This window comes from Carya illinoinensis, chromosome 2 (assembly GCF_018687715.1).
Source record: "Carya illinoinensis cultivar Pawnee chromosome 2, C.illinoinensisPawnee_v1, whole genome shotgun sequence".
Classification (NCBI taxonomy): domain Eukaryota; kingdom Viridiplantae; phylum Streptophyta; class Magnoliopsida; order Fagales; family Juglandaceae; genus Carya; species Carya illinoinensis.
This window is the reverse complement of record NC_056753.1, coordinates 34,458,035-34,476,012: the sequence shown is the minus strand read 5'-3', so window position 1 is coordinate 34,476,012 and position 17,978 is coordinate 34,458,035. Positions and strand designations below refer to the sequence as shown.

The window sequence follows — 17,978 nt, the reverse complement described above, 5'->3', positions numbered from 1 at the left end:
TGTTTTAAAGATTATTGGTTTTCTAATTTAGACTTAATTTCTCTGAAAGAATAATTTATCATTTCTTTAATTTTAAGCCTCTGTGTTGAAAGAATATCAAAATTCTTGGGTCTCTTTATTTCTTCCTTATTTTTAATAATATCAAGATGTTGGATCTACTTCAAGATCTAAAGATTTGCTCAAGAGCCTGTGAAATTCTTGGAACTGATAATTCAATAAATGTGTGTGTGTGTGTCTATATAATATATATATATATATATATATGTCAGCGTTTTTGTTGAATAAATTAGATTGTGATCTGCATTGTAATGGGGAATGTACGTCATGTCACCTCCACAGCCAAGTCGGCCACATTGTATTCAAGCATATGATATAACTATATAGTTATAATATATTATTACACTATATAAATATAAACTGTATAAATATAAAATATGCAATTATAAATAATAAATAATAGTTATAATTTACAATATGTGGTTAATGATATGATTCATTAATTAAAAAGAAATACCATCAACTTATGTTATGATTTGTATTATATAGAAATTATAGTTAATCAATTAAAGTTAATTTGGTAATTATTTCAAATAAATGTTTATTTACTCTTTCGTTTATTAATTACCGTATCAATATGTTATTGTTGCCCAGATGACTAACACAAGAGGGGGGGTGAATTGAGTTGTATTAAAAAAATAACAATTATAAATCAAATATATAATATAAAATATAAACAAAATATGAAATAACAATAAATATAAAGAGTAAGGGTAAGAGAGAAGCAAACTCAGTATGTTAACGAGGTTCGGCCCCTGCCTACGTCCTCACCTCAAGCTACCCCTTGAGAATTCCCAAATTTACTATTCAACCTCCTTCAGGTGGAAATAGAAATCTGTTATACCTTTGAACAACACCGCTACAAAGGATTCGTGTAGAACACCCTCTACACTTGCAATCACCTTACACGTGGTGATTTAACTATTCCCCGTGTAGAATACTTTCTACACGCACAAGGGTTATACACACCCTTTTTCTAATACAAAAGCTGATAGTGGGTAGGTTATCAGAAAACACTCACCAATGAGTGAAATAAGAACAATACAACGTAAACTATATCTCTCAAAATGAACAAGGATTAAGGCTCAATGCTTAGAGAAGAGAGAATGAAAGCTTTGAATGAATGTTGTATGCTCTTAGTATTGTGAATGTGAAGCTCTCAAATGATCTATTTATAGGCATATGAGACTTCATATTTAAATTTAAAAAGATTCACATGTCAAAGACAACATCATTCATTTTTTCAAAAAATTCAAATAAAAGGTTCTTCTTTTTCAATTGTCAAAGACAACATCATTCACTTTTTCAAAAAAATCAAACCTAATCTTTTACTTTTGGCATATGACAAAATGAACACACTTTCTTTTTCAAAAAATTCAAACCTAATATTTTACTTTTTGCATATGACAAAAGGAGCACACTTTCCCTTTCAAAAAAATTCAAACCTAATCTTTTACTTTTTGTATATGACAAAATGAGCACACTTTACTTTTCAAAATTTTCAAACAAAATCATCTACCTTTTGTATAAGTCTAAAAAAGCATCAATCACTTTTGAAAATATTCAAATAAAACATGCACATGTGAAAGATGACAATCAATCATCTTTAATATTTTCAAAGTTCAACCCTTTAATCAAGGCATGCACATGCAAAAGATGACAATCAATCATCTTTCAAAATTTTCAAATTTAATTTTCAAAAATATTCATGCACATGTGGAAAATGTATTTTAATGCTTTATGATAAAATATTAATTTTGAGCATTAATCCTAATTTTGAATTTTAAGAGATTTACAACATTACTCTATGACTTTAATGTGAACTTGTTTCCTTCTTGCTCATGCTTGGTTCTTTGATGTGCTTGATTCCATTGTGTGAACAACTTGAGTTTGAAACTCCTTTATTCTTTGAATTCATTTGTTATCATCAAAATCCATGTGTAGATTTATAATAACATGAAACTTGAAACCTTGGGTTTAACAGTTATAATTTATGTAACAATTAAAAAATTAATATATAATATTAACGTTATATTATATAATACATAATTAACTAAATTTATACAATTATATTATAAATATAAAAGAATCGTACAAAAGGAATTTCGAGACATTGAGTAGTGTCATGTAGTTTTTTTTAAGAAAAATACTATAAATACAAGGGCATCTCACAAACCGATGTAACACATTATTAGCATGTCACACCAATTAAGGCTTTTTTTTTTTTTCCACCCCATCAGCCCAAGAGAGATCATACATGCCAGTGAAGGAAGGCAGCAGCGACGACGACATTCTAATGGGGTGAAGGGCGACATTGGCAAGGGGCGAGAAAGGTGAGGGGTGCTAGAGAGAGAGGGGAAGATGATTGGGCCGCGGTGAAGGGCGACGTTGGTGAAGGGCGAGGAAGCTTCAATGGCAACGTTAGTGACAGGTTGGGAAAGGGGGAGGAGGGGAAAGACACATATATAAGGAGGGAGAAGAGAGAGACGTGGTAGTGTGCCACATCAGTTTGTCAAATGGATCCATTTATATCTCTAGTGGCCCGCTTTTTTAATTGTATTAAACTTTATTACTCATCATCCCCACACACCACACACCTTATTTTATTTCTTTAAAAAAAATTATAAAATTATTTTTGGTTTTATTTTTCCTAAACTAATTGAGTTTTTTACTTATCATTTATATACCATATATTTATTAAGAGAAAAAAATAAAAAATAAAAAATTATGTATTGTGTGTGATGTGTGGGGATGATAAATAAAATTTTTCAATTGTATTTTCCTATACCCTTCATGTTGTTCCCTCGAGTCATTTTCCCAACCTAAGCCCTCCAAACAAAGAGACCGAAGCCTCTGCTAGCCACCAGTTTTGTAGATGTTGCCGACAGCCTGTTATCTCTCTCTCATTTATTGGACATGGCTGGCAACAAGATTGGCTAGGAGTTGAAGTTTTGAGCAATAAGACGCTATAGCAATTTTGGTCATTGTTTTGATCACTTAAATTTATGGTCCTAGCCATTTGGGAGAGTTGGAGAGGTTAGGAGGACGTTTCGGTCTTCTAGTGACAACATCAACATTTAGAGAGAGAGAGAGATGGGCTGGGTTTGGAAATGTAGTTCTGCTATAGGTACCCGCCATTGGGTAACTTTTGTAGAATCCACTAAGTCAACTAATATTATTTAAAAAAAAAAAACGAAAGAAAGAAATAGAAAGGTTGGGGGGGACATGAAATGAGAGGGGAAACATGAGGAAGTTGGGGAATCTCTCTATCAAGTCTTGCGAAATAAACTATAGATTTGGATTTGTTAAGGGTTTCTTCAGTCAAGACAATGTTGAAGTCGGGGGTCTTATTGTTAAGGATCGGCCTCCCCCCCCCCCCCCCCCCCAAAAAAAATCTTTTTAGAAGTTTTTCTTGAAACTACTCTTTCTTGTGGCCACAGTAATAATTTGCATGTAATATTTTATTTTTCTTTTTTCAAATTCAAGTTTTCATTGAGGCTACATAATAAGGCAATCTGACATTTATGTTGGTGAAATTTGATAGAATAATTGGACTTGAGTTTCAAGAGACTTTGGTTGGGGATGTTATGCCAGTATGGTATGTTTTTTGTAATTTGATAGAAAATTTTGGCACTCACTTGTAGAAGATGTTGGCACGGAGCAAATCAGAGGCAACTAGCGACGAGCTGGGTTGCTCTTGGGGTAGCTAGGCTACTGAAAATAAAGAGAGAGATGAGAGGGAGAGAGTAGACCGAGAGTTAGAGAGAGCGACTGAAGCTTACGGAGCTGCTAGGCTGCGTAGGGCTGAGGGTGGCACACGGGGAGACTTTGGGTAAGGGTGTTGTGATGTGGAGGTTGCTCTCGGTGGCTTGTAGTGCTTCTCCTTACTCTGTTTTCACTTCTTAAAATAGAGGACATGATGGAGCTGTTTTGGTTGGACTTGTGCTGAATGTGACGACAATGATGCATTAATTTTGTCTGTGGTGATGAGTTGAAAGGAGTTGGCTTGAATGTTGACAGTGAAAGGGTCACAGTGTAGAGATGGTTTGCTTTGGTTCTGAGAGAAATGATAATAGTTGATCTTTTAGCATTGGTTGAACTCAGATAGGTTGGACGCGAAAGGGTGGTTTGGGTTGGCATGGTTGAGATCAACGTGCAATAAGGCTTTGGGTTAGAGAGCACACACGTTCTGTTTTCTTGCTTGAACATAGAAAAGGTAGACAGAACAATTCAGCACTTGAGGGGTTCTATATTGGGAGACAATGGTAGCTAGCCTCCATCATTTTGATCTTGAAAAGAAGAGAGGGAGAATCAAAGAGCTTGTGAGAGTTTGGTGAAAGGTTCAACCTAGACGAATGAACAAAACATCCAATTTTATTATTATACGTGGATGAAAAGAGAAAGTCTACTCAGCCTCCCCTTTATCTCATCACACCGCACGAATCCACGTGTTGGTTTTTTTTATTATTTCTTTTAGATATCCGTGCGCCCTCTTCCCTTTTCACCCCTTGCATTTCTCCCCCCTCTCAAACGTCGGAAGCCCCCCTCCCCTGTTTCAGACGAAAGCCACCCTATCTTCTCTCATTTTTTCTCCTCCCTTGCATTTAGTCGGAAGCTCCGTGCAGTTGTAGTTATGGGGGAGTTTGTGCCGTTGTTAAATTTTTTGGTTGTTGGAGAGTTTATACCCCTATGTTTGGTTGTGAATATTTGGCATGTTGTGGGAAAAAAAGTCTGGAACTCCATATTGTGTAGATGATTATTTGTTGTGAATGTAAAGGGATTTGTTTGTTGTGAATGAAAGGAGATGAACTTTGTATAATCTGTTAGTGTATGGTTTAGTTCCTTCGTTTAATCCGTTTAAGCCTTTTTTCAGATTTAATGATTTCAAATTATGCTTATTGTGGGCTGTGAAATTAGGCATTATTGAAGTGCAGAATCTACAATAGAATATGTTAAATTAGGGAATTTTGTGCAGGAAAATTAGTCTAGATTTTTTGGACAGAAGCTTGCTAATTAGCATGAATGGATTTGTAGGGCATGCATTTCTTTTTTGCAAGTAAATTACCGCATGAGGGAGCAGCGCACAGAGAGGAGCGGTCCATGTGGAGTACGAAAAATGGGTTGGGTGGGTGGGGGGGGGAAGTAGCTACGTGAAAATGGGGGAGGGAGCAGCGCACGGGGAGGAGGAGCGACCCATGGAGAGAGATGATCCAAAACTGCATGCCAAAACTTCATGGGGCGTATGAAAAATTGAGAGCAGGAAGCGCTACGGGAAAATGGTGGGTGGGAGAGGGAAGTAGCAGATGGAAGGAGAATGGTGGGAGTGGGAGTGGGGAAAGCAAATGGAAAGGGAAGAGGGCGCACGGATATCTAAAAGAAATAATAAAAAAAATCAACACGTGGATTCATGCGGTGTGATGAGATAAAAGGGAGGCTGAGTAGATTTTCTCGGATGAAAATATATGCTAGAGGTCGCCAACCATGTGCAAATAAACTTTTTGTTGGGCCGACACGGGGATGCTGAGGGAGGGGGATTGGGAATGCTGGGAAGGGCACTGGCGGAGTGAGAGAGAGGAGGGAGGGAGGGAGGATAAAAAAAAAAAAAAAAAAAAAAAAATACTGACGTGGAATTAACTCATTTTCTCACCAAAGCATTAAATTTTCGGCCCAATCCTCCGAAATCTCAATACCTTAATTTTTTCTTCCCTTTTTCCTGTTCCTAGTGTAATGCTTTGGAAAACGATTCTGTCGATCCTCGATCCAAAATCCTAAACACCGATGGCACAGAAGCCCTAACTTCCTCAGTTCTCCATCCCCCATTGCCGTGCGTCGCCTCCTCCCCCCTCACCCACCGACGACGCTAATCTCTCGCTCGACTTCTTGGTATGTTCTTTTTTGGATTGTTTTGAGTTTTGAGTTTTGAGTGTTAACACTGAAAATCCTCTCCGCAACATGCTGCTTGCTTTTAACACTGACTTCAAATATATAGAAAATCGCGATCGAAACACGCACACATAGAAATTTCCATATGCCATACATCTTCATCGTTTTTATAATCACATGAAAGAGTGAAACAGATTGAAGAGTGAGTTATGGTAGGCCAAGAGAATGTCAAGCAGCTCGAAGACTGCTCAGTGGCCAAGTTAGTATATTTTCCCCTTTTTCTTCCCTTTATTTATTTTTTCCTTCGCGTTTTTTCTTCTTATCTGTTTCATAGACTATTTCGGTTTTTCTCAGAGCCTGAAAATTTGCTGCTTATTTGTAAAATTCCTTAGCTGATGAAATTTTTGTTGTAGCTTATCAAGGTATATTTTGTCTTTGGCTGTTTGTTGGGTTTTTACACAGCTCTGTTAATTAGGATTTGCATCATGATCTTTCCTAAATCTGAATGTAAACAAAGATTCTATTGCAGTTTCTTCTCATCGAGTGAGTTTAACTTTTATTTTTGTGTCATCCATCCCTGATGAGCATATGAACATAGATATAATAATGATTTTTTATGTTTGTATGCTTATTATTATAGATCTGCGTGTCATTAATATAAGATGAGATGTGTATATCTTGAACATCTAAGTTATATGAATCGAACCTGAAAACCATAAGTAACCTCAAGCTTACTCATCTAGAAACCGCCACTGATGTCTTTTTCCAATTGCTTTGCTTGTTCCATCCTTCCATGACATTGGAATGAAGAAAATTAGAAATTCTGTTGTAATTTTTATTTTAAAGCTCTTACTTATCAAAAAAAAAAAAAAAATTTATTTTAAAGCTCTTGAGATGTTGCAAATCTGTTTAATTCTCGGACACATGCCCAACCTGCTTTATATCAGTCTTATTTTTGTTTTTTTTCCCTCTCACATGGTAGATCCAATTCCTTTATTTATTTTCAAGTGTTGTTTTGAATTGGAATGTAATAAGCTTTACTGAATGTCCATTGCTCGCAGCGCACTGGGAACATGGGTTTTTTCAGTAGCAGGGGCTTTACTTGCAATTCCAGTGGGTATAAAAAGGAAATCTTTAGCACCCCTTGTGTTCTTTGGCACAACTGGTACTATGCTTGATATCATCATGGGAATTTCTGCCTGTGAAAGAGAACATGCAGAACGGCAAATGAAGCTACTAGAAGCTCAAAATTCTGCAGCTGATGCTTCTCTTACCGAGACAGTATCTGAGTCTTGACATCAAGCTGATATTTCCATATGCCTCACGTTTGGCAGCTGTCAGTTTGTTCGATTTTCTTGGCTGTAAAAGACAAAATACTTCTTCGATCATCCTTTATTGAAACGGTATCTCTTTCCTTTGTTTTGATTTCCATGCTCACTTGTTCATTGTCTTAAATGTCAATCTAGAGTTGTTTGAAGGGAAAATCTAGAGTTGTCTGCGGTGCAAATCCAACTAGAAATGAACTGAAAGACTTTTATCAGTTAATAATTCGGTTTATATTTCACTGATTTATTTGGAAGTCTGGAATAAGGTCATGGTTTAATGAGCTGAGATATGTTCCTGTAGGTGATTTCTACGCAATTCTTGAAAAATCATTGAATCACTTTAGAACAAGTTGCTCAGGTGTAAAGTGGGATGTCTAACATATAGAGTAATTTTCTGAATGGTTATTGCATATATGAAAATGAGTAATGCTTGATGCTCCACCATCATTCCACTCTTATCTCACTACACTTTCATAACACTTTGTAAATGATGGGCAATGCCACCTCATCATAGTGAGATAAGAGTAGAATGAAAGTGTAGTATTCAAAAATTTCCCACAAAGATGTTGTAACATGAAGTCCTCAAGTTGCCGGAGTGAAATGTACATTGGATCATTTTGCTGAAGCATGACGTCAACTTATAACCATTTCAAACCTACAATTTTCCCAATCAAAGCTGGCCTCCCTAGACTCATTTGTTGGGAGGAAAATTTTGAAAGCAATTATCCTCGAGCTTCATGTTCAAGAGTTAGGAGCAATGACAGTTAAAAGTTTCTAGGGTAGGCTAGCTGTTTAGTGTTGCTATCGAGATTATCCGGAGACCGGACCACCTGCTCCTGCTCTATCCAGCTAGCTAGAGGGGGAAACCTGTATGAGAATGAACGTGTTTGGAAGACTGTCTCATTACTCATCTTAGTTGTGCAGATGCTACTTCGTTTGGCGGCTTTCCTTCCACCTAATTAAATTAGGTGGCGTAAAGAAACATTAAAACTTCTGGGAGTCGAGTTTGTACAACAATGCAAAGGGCCTCTCTTCCTTCCTAACCAAACTTCTGCAATTTTTTGGAACAAATCTTCAACAGAGTGACAGAGCAAAACATATATATATATATATGTGTGTGTGTGTGTGTGTGTGTGTGTGTGTGACCAACCCTCCACTCCACCAAACTTCGTGACCCACCAGCAACTTTTCAACAACGGATCGCCTTAAATTTGGGAATTTTGGGTGATGCATGCAATTGCTGGATGCCTGCATCTAGTTTCAAATTAGAATTAAGAAAAAGGTAAACTATACACGCTGTTCATTTATCTGTCGCAATATGGGAGCAATGCTGCCATTTAATCTAAGAGAAATACTATTCTTTCAGATAGTTCTTATTATCTTTAATAGCAGTCACTAGAAATGTGCTAAATCAATCAATTTGATCAAGAATATCAATATTTATTTAGATTGAACACCATTTTTGGGGTAAAATGAATAAAAAATCAGAAATTCAGTAAAAATAAGTACAAATCACCAACTTAATCTGTCAACGGTCGTTGTCTGACCATACATAAAGTAAGCAGCCTTTTTTCGGTTAACTGGAAAATTTTAGTAATGGTAACGCCGAATGAGTCGTGTACAATATTTGTATGCCGCTTAGAACCTATGCTCCAACCAACATCTCTTGATTCTACCAACACCCACCCACCTACCACTAGGATCTGAAAAACGTTGTAGAATCAGATGGTGACTATTTTCATTTTTATCTTAGGGAAAAATAAAAAATAAAAATTAAAAAAGAAAAGAAAAGGATATTCTATATATATATAATTACTCGATGCTTCCAAAGCAGTTAATATTCTAACATTCTTATACTAAATGTTTCTGTTTGTAAGTTTTTTTTTTTTTTTTGATAGGATTTCTGTTTGTAAGTTGGTGTCTATGTAGAGGACACACTATTCTGATACATATATAGGATGTGTCATCACTTGTTTATTTTTAACAATAAAATCATTCTTCTTGATTTCCTTGAATTTATACATTTCATTTCCTGCGACATATTAAAGAAATTGCTGAAAAAAGAGAGGGAGCGGAAGGAAAAAAAACGAAAGGCAGAGCATTTCCTACCCACAGTCAACGGCTCTGATGTCTCCCAATCTGAATCTAACGGTCTGTTCTCTCTACCCGTCATGATTTTTTGACGTACAGACGAGAAGAGACGCACTCTCACGGATAAATCGAACACCTCGGACTCTCCATCAGCCATTTTATAGCCATTACTTGCCTCTCTCTCTCTCTCTCTCTCTCTCTGGTTAAGTTATGGCTTCCACTTCATCACTGACTCTGTCTCAGGCACTCCTAGCCCGAGCCATTTCCCACCACCATGCCTCCAATCCATCCTCATCTGATCGCGTGGTCTCGCTCCCCACTCACACTATTCCTACTTTCTCCGGCCTCAAATCCTCACACTCAAAGTCATCGACCGGAGTCCACCACCGCCGACGCCGAGTCTCCGACTATAGCCTTCAGGTACGAGCCTCCGTCGCCCAGACCCCCATTGTCGACAAGACCACCGATATCTCGTTGGTGGAGAAGTCTGTCAACACGATCCGGTTCCTGGCCATAGATGCCGTTGAGAAGGCGAACTCGGGTCACCCGGGTCTTCCCATGGGCTGCGCCCCGATGGGCCATATCTTGTATGACGAAGTCATGAGGTACAACCCCAAGAACCCCTATTGGTTCAACCGTGACCGCTTCGTTCTCTCAGCCGGCCACGGCTGCATGCTCCAGTACGCTCTGCTTCACCTCGCTGGCTACGATAGTGTCAAGGTGGTTATTACCTAATCTTTCTTTCTAAATTTTAAAGGATATATCGGGAGTTTTCATTGGAAAATTACGTATAATATATTTTTTTGAAGGATTTTTGGCCTACCCTTTGTGTGTTTTGCTCTGTGTGTGTGTGTGTGGATTGGGTTTGATAATAGTAAGCTTCTGATACACCATGTATTCGGCTACTACGGTCTTATGAATATAATTGCAAGTCAATTTCTTGACAAAAGGTTACAAGGTCTTATGAATATTATCATTTCTACACACACACACACAACCTTTGTTAATTATATTTTTAAGAATAAATATTTGATTCCGTATGAATTGAAAATATTGGGGATCCACTATCAGGAAGAAGACCTGAAGAGTTTCCGTCAATGGGGAAGCAGAACCCCTGGACACCCTGAGAACTTTGAGACACCTGGTTGTGAAGTCACAACTGGTTAGATCCTTGTCTCCAAATATTAGCTAATTGATCAATTTTTCTATTAGTCATTATGACAACATCTTCCTCGCTTTTTAATTAATCTTTGTTGTTTTCTTTTACTTTATGCAGGTCCTCTTGGGCAGGGTATTGCCAATGCTGTCGGTTTGGCTCTTGCCGAGAAGCACTTGGCTGCTCGTTTCAACAAGCCTGACAATGAGATCGTTGACCATTACACGTAATTTCTATTTATTTTCCATTTCATATATAGTTTAAGTTACAATGCCCTATCTTGTTTGATTTAAAAGTATCTGCGTTGTTTTCTCTAGATACGTTATTCTGGGAGATGGTTGCCAAATGGAGGGGATTTCAAATGAAGCTTGTTCCCTAGCCGGGCACTGGGGACTTGGGAAGTTGATTGCTTTCTATGATGACAACCACATTTCTATTGATGGTGACACAGATATTGCGTTCACTGAGAGTGTTGACAAACGTTTTGAGGGCCTTGGGTGGCACATTATCTGGGTGAAGAATGGAAACACTGGCTATGATGATATTCGCGCTGCCATTGAGGAAGCAAAGACTGTGAAAGACAAGCCCACTTTAATCAAGGTTAGAAATTCCTGATATGTTGATTCTTATGGTGCAGTGCAGTTGGGATTAATGCAGGGGGGAGATAATTTCTTTATATACCAATGCACTTATATATTAGTTTTTCTGTTCATAGTTATCTGATAAGTTCAACCAACTATGCCTTAAGGTTGCGTTGCTTCATACCAGCAGATGGGAAGGGTATTTGTGGAAGTTCAGGCAGGGTTCTGTTGGCTCTTACACCCTCCTTCACTTGCAATCTCTAAATCCTGAATATAGGAGTCAACTATCTAGTGGATACATTGGAGTCATTCTTTATTTGAGTTCTGTAAAAGAAGGGCCAAGAGTCTTGAGTTTGATGTGCTTGACTTCGTTTTTCATTTGCGTGCCCTCAGGTGACTACAACAATTGGCTATGGTTCTCCAAACAAGGCAAACTCTTACAGTGTACATGGAAGTGCACTAGGTGCCAAGGAAGTGGATGCTACTAGGAAGAACCTTGGATGGCCATATGAACCTTTCCATGTGCCTGAAGAGGTTAAAAAGTGAGGAAGCATAGATATAGATATCATTGTTTGTCATACTACGGGGGGGATTTGGTATCAATAAATTTTTTTGGACTTTCTCAGGCATTGGAGCCGCCATGTTCCTGACGGTGCTGCTCTCGAATCTGAATGGAATGCCAAGTTTGCTGAATATGAGAAGAAGTACAAGGAGGAAGCGGCAGAGCTCAAGTCTATCATCTATGGTGAATTACCAGCTGGCTGGGACAAAGCACTTCCTGTAAGTAATGATCATTTGATTACTCTTGATCTCTTCTTTCAGGGCCTGCCTGCTTGTTTCTGTCATATGATCCTAAAATGGGCATGAATGTTCCTTTGGCAAGTATTTTACACAACATTTGATTACAATTAGCTTCTGCTTAAAGAAAGAAAGAAAAAAATAAAAAGAAAAAGAAAAAGAAAAAATAAAAAAAGACCATCGCATTTATATTGGTGTTGGCATACGTAATCTTGTAACTCGGTATTCACATAGACTAGCCCATATTGGCTAATGAAAAGTACAGATCGATTATGCAGGTTATCTTATATATTATTTTTTCATTTCTATTCTCCAGACTTATGCTCCGGACAGCCCCGCTGATGCGACCAGAAATCTCTCTCAGCAATGCCTTAATGCCCTTGCAAAGGTTCTCCCAGGTCTTCTTGGTGGCAGTGCAGACCTTGCTTCTTCCAACATGACATTGCTGAAGATGTTTGGGGACTTCCAAAAGAATACACCGGAAGAACGCAATGTTAGGTTTGGCGTTAGAGAGCATGGAATGGGAGCCATTTGCAATGGCATTGCCTTACACAGCCCTGGGCTGATTCCATACTGTGCTACTTTCTTTGTTTTCACCGACTACATGAGAGCAGCTATCAGGATTTCTGCATTATGTGAAGCTAGAGTTATCTATGTTATGACTCATGATTCAATTGGACTCGGAGAAGATGGCCCAACCCATCAGCCAATAGAGCACCTAGCAAGTTTCCGGGCAATGCCCAATATTCTGATGCTCCGTCCAGCAGATGGAAACGAGACTGCAGGAGCATACAAGGTTGCAGTCCTTAACAAGAAGAGACCCTCTATTCTTGCTCTCTCTCGGCAAAAGCTTCCCCAACTTCCTGGAACTTCTGTGGAAGGAGTTGAAAAGGGTGGCTATACTATTTCAGACAATTCTTCAGGTAACAAGCCAGATGTTATTTTGATCGGAACTGGTTCTGAACTGGAAATTGCTGCCAAAGCGGCTGAGGAACTGAGAAAGGAGGGGAAGGCTGTTAGAGTTGTTTCCCTCGTTTCTTGGGAGCTCTTTGATGAGCAATCCGATGCTTACAAGGAAAGTGTTTTGCCAGCAGCTGTCTCAGCTAGGGTTAGCATCGAGGCTGGGTCAACATTCGGGTGGGAGAAGATTATTGGAAGCAAAGGCAAGGCAATAGGAATTGACAGGTTTGGGGCCAGTGCACCCGCAGGGAGAATATACAAAGAGTTTGGTCTTACTGCAGAAGCTGTTATTGCAGCAGCCAAAGAACTTAGCTAGGCTTGGCTAGTTGTGTCATGAAAACTTATCCTTTGACAAGCTGTTTTAGGTTGGTAATTACTGTGAAGAGGCCATTCCCAATACATGTTTTATGCGCCACGGTCTCTTTTATGACAATAAAAGGCCAGATTAAATTTTCTTCTATTATGTTTCCTCAGTGGAGCATATAGACTCAGAGAGATTAGGGTTCTTGAATTTACGCAAATTTGTAACAACTCTTGGACCTGTCTTGAGTTTTGTAATGTTATGTCGTTGTCTTTCAATTATAAAGAATTTGGAAGCATTTATGAACATGCATGTAAAAGCTATTTTTCTCAAATAGTCGGTCAGAGATTTACATGCTGGCCAAATCCGGTAGCCTAGTTGGCTGTTGGCTTTAGATTTCCCCCTTGTCCCCAACCCCACCGAAAAACATCCTGCGGGTAAGTGGGATTGGACAATCCTTTAAAGCCATAAGAGGAGTAGGGCACTCCATACCCTTCATGAACGGAAATGTTTCCTAGAGAGCGGACTCGTTTACTGTTACAAAATTTTTATTTTTATATTTTTTAATTATCATAAATTTTTTAAATTTTTATATAAAATAAAAGAAATAATTTAATTTTTTTAATTTTTAAAATAAAATAATATTAAAAAATATTTTTTTTTAATTTTTAATTTTTATCACCATCCATAAATATAAATTAAGCCTCTTAATAAACTTTGGAGTGGTCCTAAACTTTTTGAGCTGGTGGGTTCCACCTGGGGGACAGGGAAGGGAAGATATTGCCCAACATCTACCAAAGTTTGTGGTTGTTGAAGCTCCTGTCCTCAGCCTACCTATCCACATTGTCCTCTACCACCAAAAGTTTGTTAAAATTTTGGAAAAATGCTATTTAGATGAATAAAATTGATAGATAAAATTTATCCATTGTGATTTTTATTTTTAATTTTTTTAATTTAATGGTTAAACAAATGATTAATAATAAATTGATTTATTTTTTAATTTTTTTTTAAAATGTTATAAATATATAAAAAAAATGATTGAAAAAAAAATACATTTACACTTGTCAGTCAGCTTTCTCAATTAAAAATCTAGGTCCGAGTGGCATTATCCTAAAAATGTATGAACAGTAACACTCGTCACTCAACTCTTATGCGGGTGGGTACCTTTCCCTCCAATATCTTGCCCCGAACTCACGGTTAAGTTTGTTGACGAAAAACATTACTGATGGCGATAGATAGAATTTGAGCATTAAGGTACCAACGAACGTCGGCGATTATTATTTTGTCATGAGGTCTTTAGTGAGCAAGCAAGAATAATAACGTAAATGGCTCTTTAATTTATTTATATTGAAAAGTTTTTCATTTTCTAAATATGTTAAAAAACTTAATTTAATTATACAGTTAAGTGGGAAACAGTATTGCTACGTATTTAACATCTCTTTTACTATTATCCTATGATGTAATATTAAATTGTTACGTTTGACTTATGTATGAACATTTTGATGCCATTAATGTTGAGGGGATAATCATTTTGCTGTGATCTATCGTTGGTCCATCGAGGTAATAATGTTGTCATTCTCAAATGTCTTCTGAACTCTTTGCATCAATATCTACAGCTAGATGCGGGGGAACCCAACTTTAGTTAGTTTTAAAGTGATCATACAAGAGATGTGATTTTGCAGAACTAGAGTGTGATTTCAACCATTAAATGCAGCTTTTTGTGTGGAAAATGATAGACAGATAAGCCAAGATTCAAACTCCTCCGAAGATCACTCACTTCAAGTCCAGTATTTATCTCATACACCAACAGAACTCCAATGCTTATCTGATATGCCAACTGCATCTTCGATCCCTCTTGATATATAGGAATTATAATGCTTTAGATAGGATTTATATTGTACATATCTATTCCACCTGTAGTTATCTCGTTCAATGTAAATCTATATAAATAGAACAATACACACGGCTGAAGCTTAAGTAAGCCTATTCATTCAAACATTTACAGAAAAAGGATATATATATGATCGAGCCATACAAGTAACGGTGAGACCCAGCTTTTAGCTGTGTCATGTTGTCTTGCGATCGATAGAGTTTTGCAACTTAGCTAAACAAACACCTTTGAAGCTCCAGGGTAGAAAACTGATTGCTTTTCTTGGAAAAGAGTCGATATTCTTCAATTGATCTTGCAATTGCTGTCTTTTTTCTAGTTCCTTGTAGTCTCTAAATTTTATCTGTTTAACCAATATTATCTTATCTACGAGATTCTCCCAGATCAATGAAAACACCTTGCTTTGCTAGCTAGCTCCCCGATATTGAATATGGACAAAATGACATGACTGATGACTCTTAGCGCGCGCTGTTTCAGCTGGGAACGAGCTACATGAGTTGAAGAAGAAGGATCAGATTACTGTTTGATCACTCCCCTAGAGAATCTACAGAATCACAGATGCTTACGATGATCACAGACTGGCCACCGCAGCATTAATCTCACATGCCGCCTGTGGAGATGTTCCTGTCACCCCTAATGCACCAGGAGGACAACATTCCCATACTTTGTTCTTTTATATAATTCTCCCACTTCTTCATTTGAAGAGGATCATGATAACTCATTATACTCAGTTTTATTTATTTGATGAAACACATATTTACAAAATAAAAATAAATAAAAAAGGATTTTGGGTTATAAACACCAGCTTCTTAAAATGTGTAATTACTTTTTTTATATTTTTCTCACCGGCCAAAGCTTCACACGATGATTCTTCTTCTTAATTGTCTTTATAAGCAATTTTCTTGCTTACTTGTCGCAAGTACGAACAAGAGACCAAATATGGCTGTAGACCAGTACTAGTACTTTCACTTGAAATCATGAAACCGGGTTCCACCATAGACCTAAAGATGGCTTTTGTTTTAGCCTCTCATGAATGAGGTGGATGATCTGTTTCCACACCAAAAGGCAAAAAAGTGTCTCTACGGCCACCGACTCAAGATCCAAATTTGGATCGACAAGGGTAATTTATTTATTTTTATATATATTTTTAAAATATTCTTAAATATTAAAAAAAATCACAACATAAATAAAAAATACTTAATTAATCACTAAATAAAAAAAAATAAAAAAAAAAAGAAGAAGAAAACAATAACAAAGTGTCGGGAGAAATGCTCCAGATCCATTGTCGGATTCCCAAGCATTTTTCATATAAGGCAAAAACTATGAACACCTTATAGCACTAGTAGTTGGCTCAACAAAGTTAAATTTTAATCAAAGAATAGTTAAAGTGTAAAATAAAATACAACAATAGGCTCAACAAATGAACAATAAATTTAACCATAAACTATATGGCTGACCAAATTTATTGAGTGGAAGGGGTTGGCCAAATATTATTTTTGGACTAAAATATTCACTTCCCGCTACCTCTTTCTCTCCCGCGCAAGAAGAACTAGTTGAAAAAAAACTCAATATTCTCTGTCTTTCCTCTCCCTCACTTAAACTTTAAAAGACTTCAATGGGATTCATATTAATGAAGTGATGCTTGTTTTTATAATTCACTGGACCACATGTTGATGATATTATTTTCAATTTTTAAAAGATTTGTTAAGCCTATTATTTAATGTTATAAAAAGTGACTAGTTAAAATTTATAAAAATAAATTTTTTAATAAAATTTTAGTTAAAATTTATTAAGGCGACTGCTCTAAGGCTTTTAATATCCTCAATCCCATTGTGGACCTATAAATATTTTATGAGACTAGACGTGATACTGCCGTATTTTATGAACTCCCCGTGAGTCATTGAACATGATGCCATATTCTTTAACAAAGGAGTATTATAATACTATTAAGTATTATACGGCCTATTTTCTTCCCTTATTTTATTTTATTTTTTATTTTTTATTTTTCCAGATCGCACTTTCATGGGGACGGTGCTATTTGCGGATAAACCTATTTTTCTTTTGTTTATTCTCTAAAAACAATTCAATTCATTAATCAATTCAACTCAACTCTTTCAATGTACAACCAATATTTCAGAAATTGGGCAGTAGGGAATTTACAAGAAAATACGGCCATCATGATGTCATGCATATGTTGTTTTTTATTTTAAGTTTTATCTTATTTAATTTTGAATTTTTTAGTAGTTTTCACATGCAAATTAAGTTAGTTATAATGTATCGTATCAAAAAAATGAAAAGTAAGATTTTACCTAATTTTTTTTTTAAGAAATAATATTCCTTTCACCCATCAAATATTCGGCTATGGGACTAGAGCTATCCATTTCATGATGCGCATATATATATATATATATATATGTATGTATATGATAGGGAATGTGGGGGCATAATTTAGGGCTGTTTCTTCAATGTCACTCTTTCCACATTTTGAGTCACGAAAAGCTGCGGCTTGCATAAGAAGAAAACTTTGTACGTGATTCTTAGGATAATCTCTACATACATGCATCCACCCACCCACCCACCCCACCCCACATGCTGCTTTCCATTCTTCCTCTTGCTTTCGGCCAAAGTACTTTATTTTGCATTTCCACTCCGTCACTAAATGTGAACACTGATTCCTCTCTCTCTCTCACATGATACTGTCTCCCATAGCAATTACTCATACCTCTCCATACATACAACAGCCAACCAGACCATTTAATAAATGGGAAAGAAAAACCTAAAAATAAAATTTAGATTGTGTTGGGTTACAAGAAATTTTTATCTGAAATATAAAATTCTCATCTCATCATTACAACTTTCTTAAATTTTCATATAAAATATAATAAATAATTTAACTTTTTCTTAACTTTTTCAAATCTCAATACAATAATAATATTAA

The 17,978-nt window shown here is 36.7% G+C and overlaps 2 protein-coding genes across 3 annotated transcripts; both read left to right on the top strand.

Moving 5' to 3' along the window:
* Positions 1-5,662: 5,662 nt before the first annotated feature.
* LOC122301251 lies at positions 5,663-7,365 on the top strand. Of its 2 annotated transcripts, none has more exons than XM_043112465.1 (3): positions 5,663-5,940; positions 6,047-6,199; positions 7,002-7,365. In XM_043112465.1, the coding sequence occupies exons 2-3, from the start codon at positions 6,150-6,152 to the stop codon at positions 7,234-7,236; spliced, it is 285 nt and encodes a 94-aa protein (XP_042968399.1). In that variant the 5' UTR covers positions 5,663-5,940; positions 6,047-6,149; the 3' UTR covers positions 7,237-7,365. The 2 variants fall into 2 exon arrangements, with proteins under 2 accessions (XP_042968399.1, XP_042968398.1); XM_043112464.1 differs by having other exon boundaries at positions 5,668-5,940; positions 6,135-6,199.
* A 2,140-nt stretch (positions 7,366-9,505) lies between these two features.
* On the top strand, positions 9,506-13,458 carry LOC122301248 (transketolase, chloroplastic). The gene is made up of 7 exons (XM_043112458.1): positions 9,506-10,076; positions 10,428-10,518; positions 10,633-10,738; positions 10,830-11,112; positions 11,487-11,635; positions 11,720-11,873; positions 12,208-13,458. Exons 1-7 carry the CDS (start codon positions 9,567-9,569, stop codon positions 13,165-13,167), a joined length of 2,253 nt encoding a protein of 750 aa, XP_042968392.1. The 5' UTR covers positions 9,506-9,566; the 3' UTR covers positions 13,168-13,458.
* The last annotated feature ends 4,520 nt before the right edge of the window (positions 13,459-17,978 follow it).